This window comes from Micropterus dolomieu, linkage group LG13 (assembly GCF_021292245.1).
Source record: "Micropterus dolomieu isolate WLL.071019.BEF.003 ecotype Adirondacks linkage group LG13, ASM2129224v1, whole genome shotgun sequence".
NCBI lineage: Eukaryota > Metazoa > Chordata > Actinopteri > Centrarchiformes > Centrarchidae > Micropterus > Micropterus dolomieu.
This window is the reverse complement of record NC_060162.1, coordinates 23,909,181-23,921,696: the sequence shown is the minus strand read 5'-3', so window position 1 is coordinate 23,921,696 and position 12,516 is coordinate 23,909,181. Positions and strand designations below refer to the sequence as shown.

Sequence of the window (12,516 nt, the reverse complement as noted above, 5' to 3'; positions counted from 1 at the left end):
AAAAAAAACATAACTAATTGTTGACTCAGTGTATTTTATCATTAGTTTTGCAATTATTTGGTCACAAATCAAATTATTAGACAAAAGTAAATTTTGACTTGATGCTGGCGCAACACCCTTATCTACATTTGTTTTTCCTCCAACCCCCTTCCCTCTCCTGTTCAACAGTTCTCATCACTGTGCCTCTCTTCAATCCAGTGTGCTTGCTCTCTCACAGACCCAGACTACATCGTGTGCTCCAACTGCCCCATCGACTATACTTTTGCCACAAGGCCAGGTACTATAAAAGGAAGGTGGGAAGATCAGAACAGCACCCACTGGCACAGCCAGTACAACGGCACAATACTCATCGATTATGTATGCAATGTAAATGTAAATGCTCCGTACTTGTATAGCGCCTTTCTAGTCTTTTCGACCACTCAAAGCGCTTTTACACTACATCTGCATTCACCAGTCACACACATTCATACACTGAGCCTAAGTGCTCAAACGGAAACTAACATTCACACTCATTCATACACTGGCGGAATAGCCGCCAGGGGCAAATCGGGGTTCAGTATCTTGCCCAAGGACACTTCGACACGCAACCAGGGGGAGCCAAGGATTGAACCGCCGACCTTCCGATTAACAGCCAACCCGCTCTACCTCCTGAGTCACAGCCGGTGACATCGTTTCCTATAATTTTCAGGAAAGGAACGGATACAAAATTTATCTAAAGGTACCTGGAATAAATTATGTAAGTTGTTCTTACATAATTGTAGGGAGCATGTAGACAATGTTGAAGTGCTTCCTTTTCAATTTATTAATTCCAGTTAATTGCTAGTGTAACTTAGAGTTGAACATACATTTTAAAATGTGTTTAAAGCGCAAGACTACAGTTCAGCTAGGCTATAACAAAATTATAAACGCAACACTTTTGTTTTTGCCCCCATTCATCATGAGCTGAACTCAAAGATCTAAGACTTTCTCTATGTACACAAAAGGCCTATTTCTCTCAAATTTTGTTCACAAATCTGTCAAAATCTGTGTTAGTGAGCACTTCTCCTTTCCTGAGATAATCCATCCACCTCACAGATGTCATGATGCTGATCAGACAGCATGGGGATTGCACAGGTGTGCCTTAGGCTGGTCACAATAAAAGGCCACTCGAAAATGTGCAGTTTCACTGTATGGGCGGGGGAGGGGGGGGGTGAAGATGCTGGATGTGGAGGTCCTGGGCTGGTGTTGTTATGTGGTCTGCGGTTGTGAGGCCGGTTGGATGTACTTCCAAATTCTCTGAAACGCCTTTGGAGACGGCTTATGGACATTCAATTCACGGGCAACAGCTCTGGTGGACATTCCTGCAGTCAGCATGCCAACTGCACGCTCCCTGAAAACTTGTGACATCTGTGGCATTGTGCTGTGTGATAGAACAGCACATTTTCAAGTTGCCTTTTATTGTGGCCAGCCTAAGGCACACCTGTGCAATACCCATGCTGTCTGATCAGCATCTTGATATGCCACACCAGTGAGGTGGATGGATTATCTCGGCAAAGAAGTGCTCACTAACACAGATTTTGATGAATTTGTGAACAATATTAATACAATATAATAAGAAATAGGCCCTTTGAGTTCAGCTCATGATGAATGGAGGCAAAAAAGTGTTCCTTTTATAATTTTGTTCAGTGTACATTACTTTCCAATTCCAAAAAAACATTTACAGGGGTTTAAATTATGCAGGTCTTTAAAGGTAAAGTTACCTGCAAAATACCAAAAAAGTTATGCCAATATCTTATTAGTTTTTTTGTGTTATGTGAACATGTTAGCTGGTAACAAGGTGTTGAGGGGATTTTAAGGGTTAATGTTCAAACTTCAGAGCACGTGCACACGTCAGGTGATACGCCGTACCATCCCTCGTCAGCTCTTCCGCATCTGGCTGTGGTTGTTCATTCGCTAACTTCAGCCATGTTTTCCCCAGCATAATTTGTTTGACATTTCCTATAGCAGGAGGTTAGTTTTCTGTTACCGTCGTACAGGCTGCCGTGTTACATGTTGGCTCTCCTGACAGCCGAGCAGGGCCACTTTCCAGTCAGAAACAAGAGACGAAGGAAGCTGGCGTCTCCTAGCTAGCTAACAGCTGTTGACATTAACATTAGCCTTCAGGAGAAAAACGTCGCTGTGAGACAGCCAACCAGGCACAAAGGTGAGGGGGAGGCAGCGGAATGTGTGTCTAATATTTTAGTGATTTGCCGGTGTGTTCAAGCAGCATGACAGTGATGTGTGGAAGGCAGGGTAAGGTAATAAACGAGCCTGTTTAGCTTAAATAACGTTAGCTCCTTGCTGTAAGTTAATTGACTAACGTTAATGTAGTCAACTACAGCTGTTTGCGTTACAGTAACTTCGGTTACTTGACTGCATTCTTTCAACTAACGTTATACTAAGACGATAATTGTTATAGGATAGAGCAGCCTGTGCCTTGTCACAATAATATTCACCGTAGCTTTGCTTTGAAGCTATGTAACGTTAATCTGTGATAGCTTTCTTACAAAGATTTACGTTACGTGACCATATCACGGAGCATCATTTTCATTTTCACATCACATCATTTGAGTTGAATTCAGCCCTGTTTCCTGATCTCAATCGATACAAGAAGTTAAGAGTGTTTACTAACCGCTCGACGTTTTTACGCCAGTTTCCTAAAAGGTCACTCCAGAGCAAGTGCAGATGCACCTTAAGAGCTTCGTGTCCTCGTTAGCTGTCCATGGTGCTGAGTCAGCCTTGCTGCGTTTTAATTAACGTTAATACATGTTAAATTAAGTTTAGAAAGTTTAGGTTGGTGTACTTAATCAAGGCAGCTGCTGCTAGTTGCTAGGCAAGTGTTGCTCTCACAGCTCAAATAAGACCTCAAACCAAGCAGTGACAATTTGGATCGTCCTCTCTGGAAAACTTTAACAATTCATTAACATTGCAGCTGTTGTATTGTCTTTTAAAGAACAAAAAGTGATAGCCAGCACATTGGGATGAAAAATCTTCTTCATCTTGTGACAAGTTTAATTAAATTGGTCTGTTCCATTCATTATAAAAACATACCCACGTAAATCTATGCCAGTGAAATGTTGGGGAAATAACCGTAATCTCGTTTTCAAAGACATCCTATAAACTTCCATTTTTCAGCTAAATATAGCCTGTTTTTACTCTAGGTACCCTGACACCTCTTTATCACGTAGGAAAAAAATGGTCACTGAGTCTTGGTGGTAAATGCACCTTAGCATCATGCATGGACTACAAACCTTCACAACCTTAAACATTCATATTAGTCAGGATAACTATATTGTAGTGTTCTACTAACCACTGCTTCCAAAACTGCAAAGGTTTTACATTTACAATGTTATAAAGCAGACACAAATAGCAAATAAAGATAGTCATTAGTTCATTTGTTGGTCGAGCCTTTTATTCAACCTGTCCTCTCAGACAATGCTGGGATGGTCCCTGCTCTTCACATTTTACGTTTCACATTACTCTTATTTAAAGAAAAAAGTCATGGTTAGGCTGTATTTTAATTTTTATTTACTTTTCTGCATGCAGATTCTATGACATACAACTGCCTGCCCCGATCAGAGGATGTATCCGCCTTCCAAAATGGACTTCATCTCTCTGACACTCAGTGATGCGCACAGTCACACGTACAACAACGGCAAACACCGGAGACAGTCCTGCTGGAGAGTGAGTGGTCCTGTAGAGCAGTATGTACATCATGACTCTAGATGTGTGTCAAACACAAGGTCCGCGGGCCGAATACGACCCGCTACGTTATTCTATGTGGCCTGCGAAAGCTAAAATAAAAGTCTATGCTGCCTTAAACTACATCTCCCACAATTCATGTCGATTTTGTGACCCGAGAAGTGACAGAATCTCGCCACTAGATCGTGATGTTTCCACACCCACTACGGTAGTTTTCCGACAAGTGGAAATGAGAAATAATAATAATAGAGAAATGTATACAAACAATCCCTAAATGTCTAAGACGAAAAAATTGATGCAGAAGGAAGGCAATTTCATGAATGGTGGGAAAGTGAATACATGTTTGTGCTTTAAGGAGAAAACCCGGTTGGCTAGGCCTGTGTCTTTTGTGTTATGAGGCAGTATCAGTGATGAAGGACTCCTGCAGGCCGATGGCCGTGCCGTTCACACTACACAACATGCCGTCTTGTGACGGGAGTCTTGAAGTCGTCGTGGCGTTCACACTACGTGACTGATGGGTCACGATCAGAATAATATATGAATCTGGGTGAAAGAATGGATTAGCACACTCAGGTAACAGGGTTAGTGTGAGCTACAGAGAGAGCTGGAGGAGAGTAAAATGTGTTTTGCGGTGAAAAAGTAGCTGCCTGTTCTCATTGGCTGGATGTGGATGTCGAGTTGGCCGACTTCTCCAGATATTTGGCATGCTAGTGGCTGGCGGACGTAGGCGATGTGTCAGAAATGTGTTGGGGAGCCGTTTTGATGAGTTGGTGTGTAGTTCACACATAATGACTGGCGACCGCCGATCGACCGCAGATTTACTCCCGATCACAGCCTGACGGTCGCCGAGCCACCGGGGGGCAAATCGGGCTTAAAATCGTGTAGTGTGAACTAGGCTTATGCTACAGTAGCCTATACATCTGCATTTTTCCAACTATCTCTCATCAGTTGGATGTATGCCCTCTGCAAGGCTGTGTGCAGCTGGGCTATTTGTTTTATCAAATGCCACATCTGTCCCTCATGTTATTAGCAGCTCACAATTATTTGTTTTCCCATGGTTCTGCTCCTCTGGACTGTGAAAAAGTGAAAAGTTACTGTAAAAGCTTATGTTTGATGATATTTGTCTTTGATTGATGGAGTAATTCATTTATTTATGTTATAATAACACAGACATTTTTTTACTAAGGCTATATTTTTTACATCTGATAAACTGTACGTTTATACAGTCTTACAGTTGCAACTGGCCCTTTTGAGGGTAACCATAATGCTTATGTGGCCCTTGGTGAAAATGAGTTTGTCACCCCTGGTCTAGATAGTTCATCGCTGCAGTAGAGTTTAGAGACTTGGAGAATGAATGAATGAAATAAGAATGGAGCAAAGAAGCTGTTCTGGAGACTCAGGATGGCAACACTTTACTAGGACGTTGTTGCTTTTTCCCCTGAAAATTTGAAAAGCTGCCTATTGACAAGAAAACATGAAGCGGATATCTGTGTTTTTAATTTTTTTTTAGAAATTAATAGGCAGGGACCTCATATTGATGTAGCTATCGTGCAAATCAAATATTTCTATAATGCAGTCCTGCTCATTGATTGGCAGCTTTAGCCATAAAAACGTAATATAATACAACCGGAGATATTAAAGAGATAGCTGTTCTTGGTGTAAATAGTATATGGTGTTGACTGTATATATTGTCACATAGCCTGCCCCTAGCTGATTGTGGGCTCTACAAAGAGTCTTTAGCTCTAAGAATCCAACTGCTTGGTTATGTTTCTGAAAACTGACACAGATCATGTCTTTATGAAATGTAAGGGTTTTTTTTGTGACAGATCGATTCCTAGGTTTCAGCCTACCTTGTTGTGGAGCAGCCTGACCTTTTAAACTCTTCAGATAAAAGCATCCTGAGCACATTATGTGTCTCATCACTACAGTGAGATAAAACAAATTCTGCTCATCTCACAAACTCTCTTCCATGTTCCTGCACATTTTCTTTAATCTTGTTTCCTTTACTTTCAAACTTCTTACGCCTCTCACTCCTCCTTAAGGCTTCTGAGCCCCACTCATCTTCTTTGTTGGCTTTGATACTCAGGTTTTACAGGTATATTGTGTTACACTGATTATTTCACATCTCATACTTTTCTTTGTTATTCCTTGCTCACGGGGGGTTTGCTGCTTTGTTTCGTCTTTTATCCTTGTACAAATGGCCTTACTACCTCGTTCATAATGAAACTGCCTCAAGTTCAAGGATTAGAAGTGCTTTTTAACCAAGCAATGAGAGTTTTCTTTGCTCTGCATCTCAGCTGTTACTGTCGAGTGCAACGTACACAAGCCAAGTCATTGACCGTCTTGAATTTGATCCATGTCACCCGGAGTACACACTGTACGCACCATTCAGACAGAAGTAATCGTCAGAGAACAGTAGGCAGGACAGGGTCGTTCTTGGGAGCAAATGGAATAAAACTGCTGCTTTTCTGAACATTTGAAATGTGATGCTGAGAAATAGGACAGTTGTGTATCATGATACACAACAATCTGCAGCGATACGCATCATGACACCGCAGGTATGTGTGCTTAGACAATAGGTGCAGGTGTTTTGGTGTGCATCATACAGTGCCAGTGTGTGTTCCCTTCAGTTTAATATAATGTGGCCTTCCCAACACATTTTCTTTATTTTAAACACAGTTGGGCCATCTTTCAACACATACCCGTCCAATTTTAGTTTTTCACCCCCAAATTTTAGAATCTGTTTTTAATCCTGAAACACAAAACACAGTAGTATCAAAAAGATATTTTAATTTGGCTTTCAGGAAATCTGCAGATAGACTGATCCTAAGCAAAATAACTAAATTGTGTTATTATTTATTTGGGTCACTTCTTTTTTTCAGAAAAGAACATCTGCACGGTCGGCTTGTCTTAAGGGTAATTTATTCTGATATCTGAATTGAAAAGGCTAACCAGCACCCTTATCTGATCTGTAACATTTTATTTCAGCAGTAAATCAACAGACATTTCTTCAGTAAAGCCAGCTTCATAGCAGAGGTGTCGATCTGGCTCAGCAACTCCCCTGTACCTGTGGGTCGTCAGCTCTGATTACGCTCTATGGTTCTTGAAGAAACCATTGTCTGCAAATCATGTTCCTTTGAGTGGCTTGTTGGCTCAGTGTTTGCTCCTCACACAGCGAGAAGGACTTGGTGCTTTACCTTTGTTCAAATTTGTTTTCTTTAACATCTCCATGACAAGAAAAGGCTGGACAACAAGTCCTGCTCATTGGTATGTAATGTGAGTGTCTGTGTTTCAGCAGCCAACCTGCTGAGTGAGTTTCCCTGCCTCCAGCCCAGTACAGATAGAGAATATGAATAATTTTCTCTTCTTCAATGTGCAGTACTTTAAAGAGGGCATATTATGCTTTTTAGGTTTTTTCTTTGCTCCTTTATTGAGTTATATCTCTTTTTTTTTTTGTGTGTGCATGTAATAGGTTTGCAAAGTGAAGTCCACCCCGAAGGGAGTTCCCATCTCCCAAAGAAAACACTGCTCTGAACAGCCTGAAAACAGCTTGTTGTCCAGCCTTTTCCTTTTGTTCCCTGTGACGTCACAGAAGAATGCGCATCTTAATGCTCGCCTAGCGGCTAGTCAGGCACGCCCTCAAAAACACCGGTGGAACAATAGACTGAGCTGCAGCACACAGTGACAAGACATCCGCCTGCTGCCTCTCCTCTCCCTTCCAAACACTAGCTACCCTCCAGGCAGTCAATGGACATAAAGCTGTTACTGTGATGTAGAGACAGAGCTCAGTTAAAACTTTATAGATGAATGATACATTTTTTACAAATTAATTAACTCACCACTCTTGCTCCAGTCTATGTTGCTAAGTTGGTAAGCGGAACGTATGCAGCTGAACCGAAGCCGTGTTTACCGGCTTCTCACGAACCGAAGTGCAACTCCCAAAAAAGATTGTGTAGAGTCACGATTCAATCCATAGCTAAAACAAAGCGTTCAACACACAGGGTGAAAAGAGGAGCTGCAGCAATGTGCAGTATGACAAAAATGGTGTTGTACCTGTTCTGGTACAACCCCTAAATAAGATTTGGAACCTGAAAATGAGCATAATACCACCTCTTTAAAAAAAAATAAAATAAAAAGAACATTGCTGTTGACATATCCACTTTGCAATGGAGGGGAAAGACTGCTAAGATACTGATATGTTGTTTCACAGCCTTATTCAGGGAAGGGGACTTTTACTTTGCTTTGATGTCATCATGTGACCTATGACCACCTGTCTTCACATCACTGATGTTACATACTTTGGTTGTGAGAGAACCACAGTCTATGGAGAGAACACTTGAACAAATTCTGTATGTTGAAGAAGGCGATGAGACGCTGTTGAAAGCTTTGGAAGAAAGCAAGTAAATGAACCATGAGTTTAGAATATATTATCACAGGCATTTGTTCCCAGGGTCAAGATTGAACCTCCATGCTTAGAAAATACATTAAATACATTTTAAAGATTAAATTGAGATGAACATTGTGAAAGATTACTAGATAAAAATGTTTTTTTCTTTTCTATCTTGTTGCAATTCTGAGCACAATGCACATTTTCAAAAGGTATAATATTGAATCATGGGCCTTCTGGTAATTCAAAGCCCAGTATTAAAGACAAGAAATATACATAACATTTATGAAAATGTACCATTTAACTGTACAGAATATGCTGATGCCGTTATGTTGAATGAACTATGGCAGAGTCAAATGAAATGTCTCCTGAGATGAAGTCTGTTGTGTGTTCTGCCAAAGCTCAAAGATGATGGCTCAATAGTTTCATGGTGTTGCACAGGTGTTAATTAGTGCAGGTAACAGAGTGGTACCACTCTGCCTGTTAGGTCTTCTCAAGAGGGAGAGAGAGAGAGACTCCATTTCTGTCTCTCCCTCTGCACGGCTGGGTTTGCAGAGGGAGGTTGGATTGTTTAATTGTGATCGGTCACTGGGCTTAACGCATCAGGTGGAGAGAGATGTTGAGTTTATACAGGGTAAGTCAGACAAGGAAGGCAATCAGGCTTGTCCTTTATTCACTGTTATTTTTAAGCATAAACAGATATGTTTGATCATTTTGAGAGATTGTGTGAGAATCTGCTTAAAAAAAACTGATTTGAATTCAGCTGTAACACATGTTTCAGTGTAGTCGGTTTTTGTTTGTTTACCGGCCTACAGAAATGGAAGCAGCTGTCTAGGCTCCAGCGAAGTCTCATCCTGTTCCTGCTGGCTTTGCTGCTCATATTTGGATTGCTCTCCTATCCCAGCATCACAGAGCAGTGGAGAGGTAAACAATGCCTGCACAACCCTAAGTTCACACACTAGACTAGGGGTGAACAATTTTGGAAAATAATCTAATTACGATTTTGTTTTTTTTAACCAATATTGCGATTGATTATGTGATTCATTTTTAAGCTTCTTGTTCAAAACAGACAAGCAGTAAATCAGTGTATAGTATGACCAACACAATATTAGACTAAACATACACTCTTCTTTCTTGTAGGCCAGGCCTGTGTTATGATGAAATTAGGTAATGCATGAATTATTATTTTGAGCAATGGTGAAGAAGTGCCAAATTTTATTAATATGAGAAAGATAATTTGAGTCAAGTCATGGCATTAAATAATATAATATAATATCATCAGGTCGGCCTACCTACAGACCACAAGAAAAACTAAGTTCACAGTGTGTTATACAGTAAGCGCTCAATACACAGTTCAACCACCAATTAATGCTTCCTTATCTCAGTTCAGATCTCCTAGGAGTCCATCTTTCTGTATCCCAGTAGGCAAATTCAAATACTCAGTTTGAGGTTCAATTCAAAAGTTGGCCAACAAAATTAAAACCAAGTGACGCCTAGGTGCTACTTTCATTCCCTGTGAGACACTGAAGTTTCTGTAGTGTCAGCTTCTGTCAAGCTTAAGGCTGTTGTACAACAACAAGTCAAGGTACAGCGTAACATGCTAAGTTGATTCTTCGTCTGCAGACTGCTTAACTCTTGGGTGTCATGTGACCAGAGTGTAATCACAGCGTTTGCGATTAGAAAATCTCGTTTTATCACATCGTGATAATATCGCAAATGTAATTAATTGTTCAGCCCTACACTAGAAACACAGCTAGAGAGACCATTAATTCTTATAGTACTGCTGCATGACTAGATGAAGCTGATGAGTTCGATTGCCTGTTTCTTGTGTTTGCAGCTGATGAATAATTGCAGTGAATTACTAAAACACCAAGAGACGCTGTGATAGTTTCTTTCTTTTGTTTTGATTTGTTTTTGTGCTCATTTATGTTTGTGCACACCTACTTTCTTTAACTCTTGTACATGTAGGTTACTGTATTTGTTAGTCAGACCACATCCACACTAAGATGGCTAAATCTGAAAATGCTTCTATTTCTCTCTGTTTGGGCTTTTCCGTCCACACTAAGCTAGCATTTTGTCACAAGCAAAAAGCTGGGCTTTCTGAAAATCCCTCTGCAAACTGAAATATCCTTGCATTTTAGTGCATACTGGGAAAACTGAGCTTTTAGGAAAGTATTAGGTACTATATGCCTGTTCAGACTCTGTCAGGTGCTGTGTAGTAGTAAAGTTAGCAAGACAACTTCCTGTAGTCTATTTTGAATTATGAATTATGAAATATATTTTTTTAGATGACTTCAGAACCATAATATAGTGATAGCTATATGATATCATTAGCTGGCATAATGTGGACTTCAGTCCTTGTTTTCGTGTTTATTGTGTGTGTGTGTGTGTGTGTGTGTGTGTGTAGGGTTGTCTGACAGGGAGGACTGGTTGGAGCTGAATGACAGAGAGCTAAAGACCATTCCTCCAGCTGTGAAGTCTATATTGGAACAAGCTGCAGGTAAAGCTCAGGTTCCTGTGGCAGGGCCAGCTGTGGGGCCAGATGCTTTGGTGGAGCCCAGAGGACCAAATGTCGCTATTCTGGCAAAACCTCCCATTAAGGTTAGCTTTTTGTTTACGTATTTCAGGGACATCATTTGCTAATTTCCATCTGCTGTTTCTTACCAGAATACCACATGTTGTGTTAATTACATTTACACATTAAACGTACATCACACATAACTAAAGTGACATAATAAAACACATTAAGAAAGTTTTAGTTGATTCACTTTGCTAATTTGGTTGTAAAAGATTACTCTTGATACCAAAACCCTATGTGGATTTTCATATTTAGACACTTGTTAGTCCTTTTCCATGAAGTGTTCGTGTTGGCCCTTCTGTTTTGAGCTCTAGCTGTTTATTTATTCACAGAAAAAGACATTCCCAGGCAAAAGAGGTCCACCAAGCCTTCAGAAAGAGGGAAACATGTCAGACACAGATGGTGGGGAAAAGCAAGAGGTGGTTCAAGATGAAGGAGGAGAGGAAGAGGAGGACAAAGAAAAGAAGATTGTCAGGTGATCTGTTTTTCCCCCTATTTAACTCTCCAGTGTTAGAGCAGGTTGCCCGTTAATCAGAAGGTCGGCGGTTCAATCCCCGGCTCCTCCAGGCTGCATGTCGAAGTGTCCTTGGGCAAGATACTGAACCCCGAATCGGCCAGTGTATGAATATGAATGTTAGTTTCTGTTTGAGCACTTAGGCTCAGCGCATGAATGTGGGTGAATGCAGATGTAGTGTAAAAACGCGTCAAAGACTAGAAAGGCGCTATACAAATACGGAGCATTTACATAAGCAACTGTACAGAAGGCTTTGGAGCTGGTGAGAAAGATAGACTACTTGTTGACATGAGATTAATCAGAGACCAGAATCAAACATTTTGCAGCTGCACCCAGGCCCTGTAGCCCTTGTACAGTTATCAGAGAAGCAGTTATAAATAATTCAGGCGTAAGACAGGTTTGTGTTTTTGTCATGCAGCTGGAGAGGAGCAATGATCGAGGCCGACCAGACCACAGAGCCTCCGCCCTCAGCCAATGGGAAAGAAGCTACGCCTCCCCCGGCTAAAGCCAACCCTGCTGACCCTGTCCAACTGGAAGGTCAGTACTGAACTTAGCTGGAATTCTTACCAAGAGCTTTATATAGTGAGTGGACTTGAGAAAGTAAAGGACCAGTGTGTAAGATTTATGGGGATATTGACAGAAACGTTTTCATTAGTGTGTAATCACCTGAAAATAAGAATCATTCTGGTTTCATTACCTTAGAATGAGCACTTTATATCTACAGAGGGAGCGGGTCTTCCTCCACGGAGTCTGCCATGTTGCACTGCCAGCAGCCCAGAACGGACAAACCAAACCCTGGCTCTAGAGAGGTTCTTTCTCATTTTTTCGGGAGTTTAGCAGCCGCCATAGTTTCTCCTACACCCTTTGAACGAGAGTGTGAAGGAAAGGGTTATCAGCCGGCTGCAATCTGCACCCTCCCTGCTAGATGCCACTAAATCCTACACATTGGTCTGCAAACAACAGCTATCCATTAATCTGTTGTTTTTAGTCTTTAAAATGTCAGAAACTAAACAAAAAAAAAAGTCCCATCACAAGTACCTAGATCTCAAGGTCACGAATTCACACGTCTTGTTTTGTCTGACCAACAGTTCAAAACCCAAAGATTTTCACTTTACAATGATGTGAAACACAGAAACCATAAGATTCTGTCAATCTGTGTTGTTTTCCAACCCTGTATCATTGAGACCCTCCTCCTCCCATATTTCTCTGTTCTTTCAGGAATAGAGAAAAGTTCAGACTGACTTCTTCTTACTTTTTGCGTCCACTGAGAAACTTCTCCCCTCAAACAGATTTATTTTCAATATAGCACTGTCCAGC

At 41.0% G+C, this 12,516-nt stretch overlaps 1 protein-coding gene and 1 long non-coding RNA gene across 6 annotated transcripts in view; one reads left to right on the top strand and one right to left on the bottom strand.

Moving 5' to 3' along the window:
- LOC123981479 overlaps positions 1-2,824 on the bottom strand; it is a 24,234-nt gene extending 21,410 nt beyond the window's left edge. For all 3 annotated transcript variants that reach the window (XR_006827773.1, XR_006827775.1, XR_006827774.1), the window contains exon 1: positions 2,651-2,824. This is a non-coding gene — a long non-coding RNA (uncharacterized LOC123981479). The remainder of the gene's footprint in view (positions 1-2,650) is intronic.
- The window catches only part of man1b1a (mannosidase, alpha, class 1B, member 1a), a 27,123-nt gene continuing 16,495 nt past the window's right edge, over positions 1,889-12,516 (top strand). For all 3 annotated transcript variants that reach the window (XM_046066332.1, XM_046066331.1, XM_046066330.1), the window contains exons 1-6: positions 1,889-2,182; positions 3,565-3,702; positions 8,923-9,031; positions 10,515-10,708; positions 11,018-11,160; positions 11,618-11,736. In XM_046066332.1, the coding sequence (XP_045922288.1) occupies positions 3,601-3,702; positions 8,923-9,031; positions 10,515-10,708; positions 11,018-11,160; positions 11,618-11,736 (667 nt within the window). In that variant the 5' untranslated portion in view covers positions 1,889-2,182; positions 3,565-3,600. The remainder of the gene's footprint in view (positions 2,183-3,564; positions 3,703-8,922; positions 9,032-10,514; positions 10,709-11,017; positions 11,161-11,617; positions 11,737-12,516) is intronic.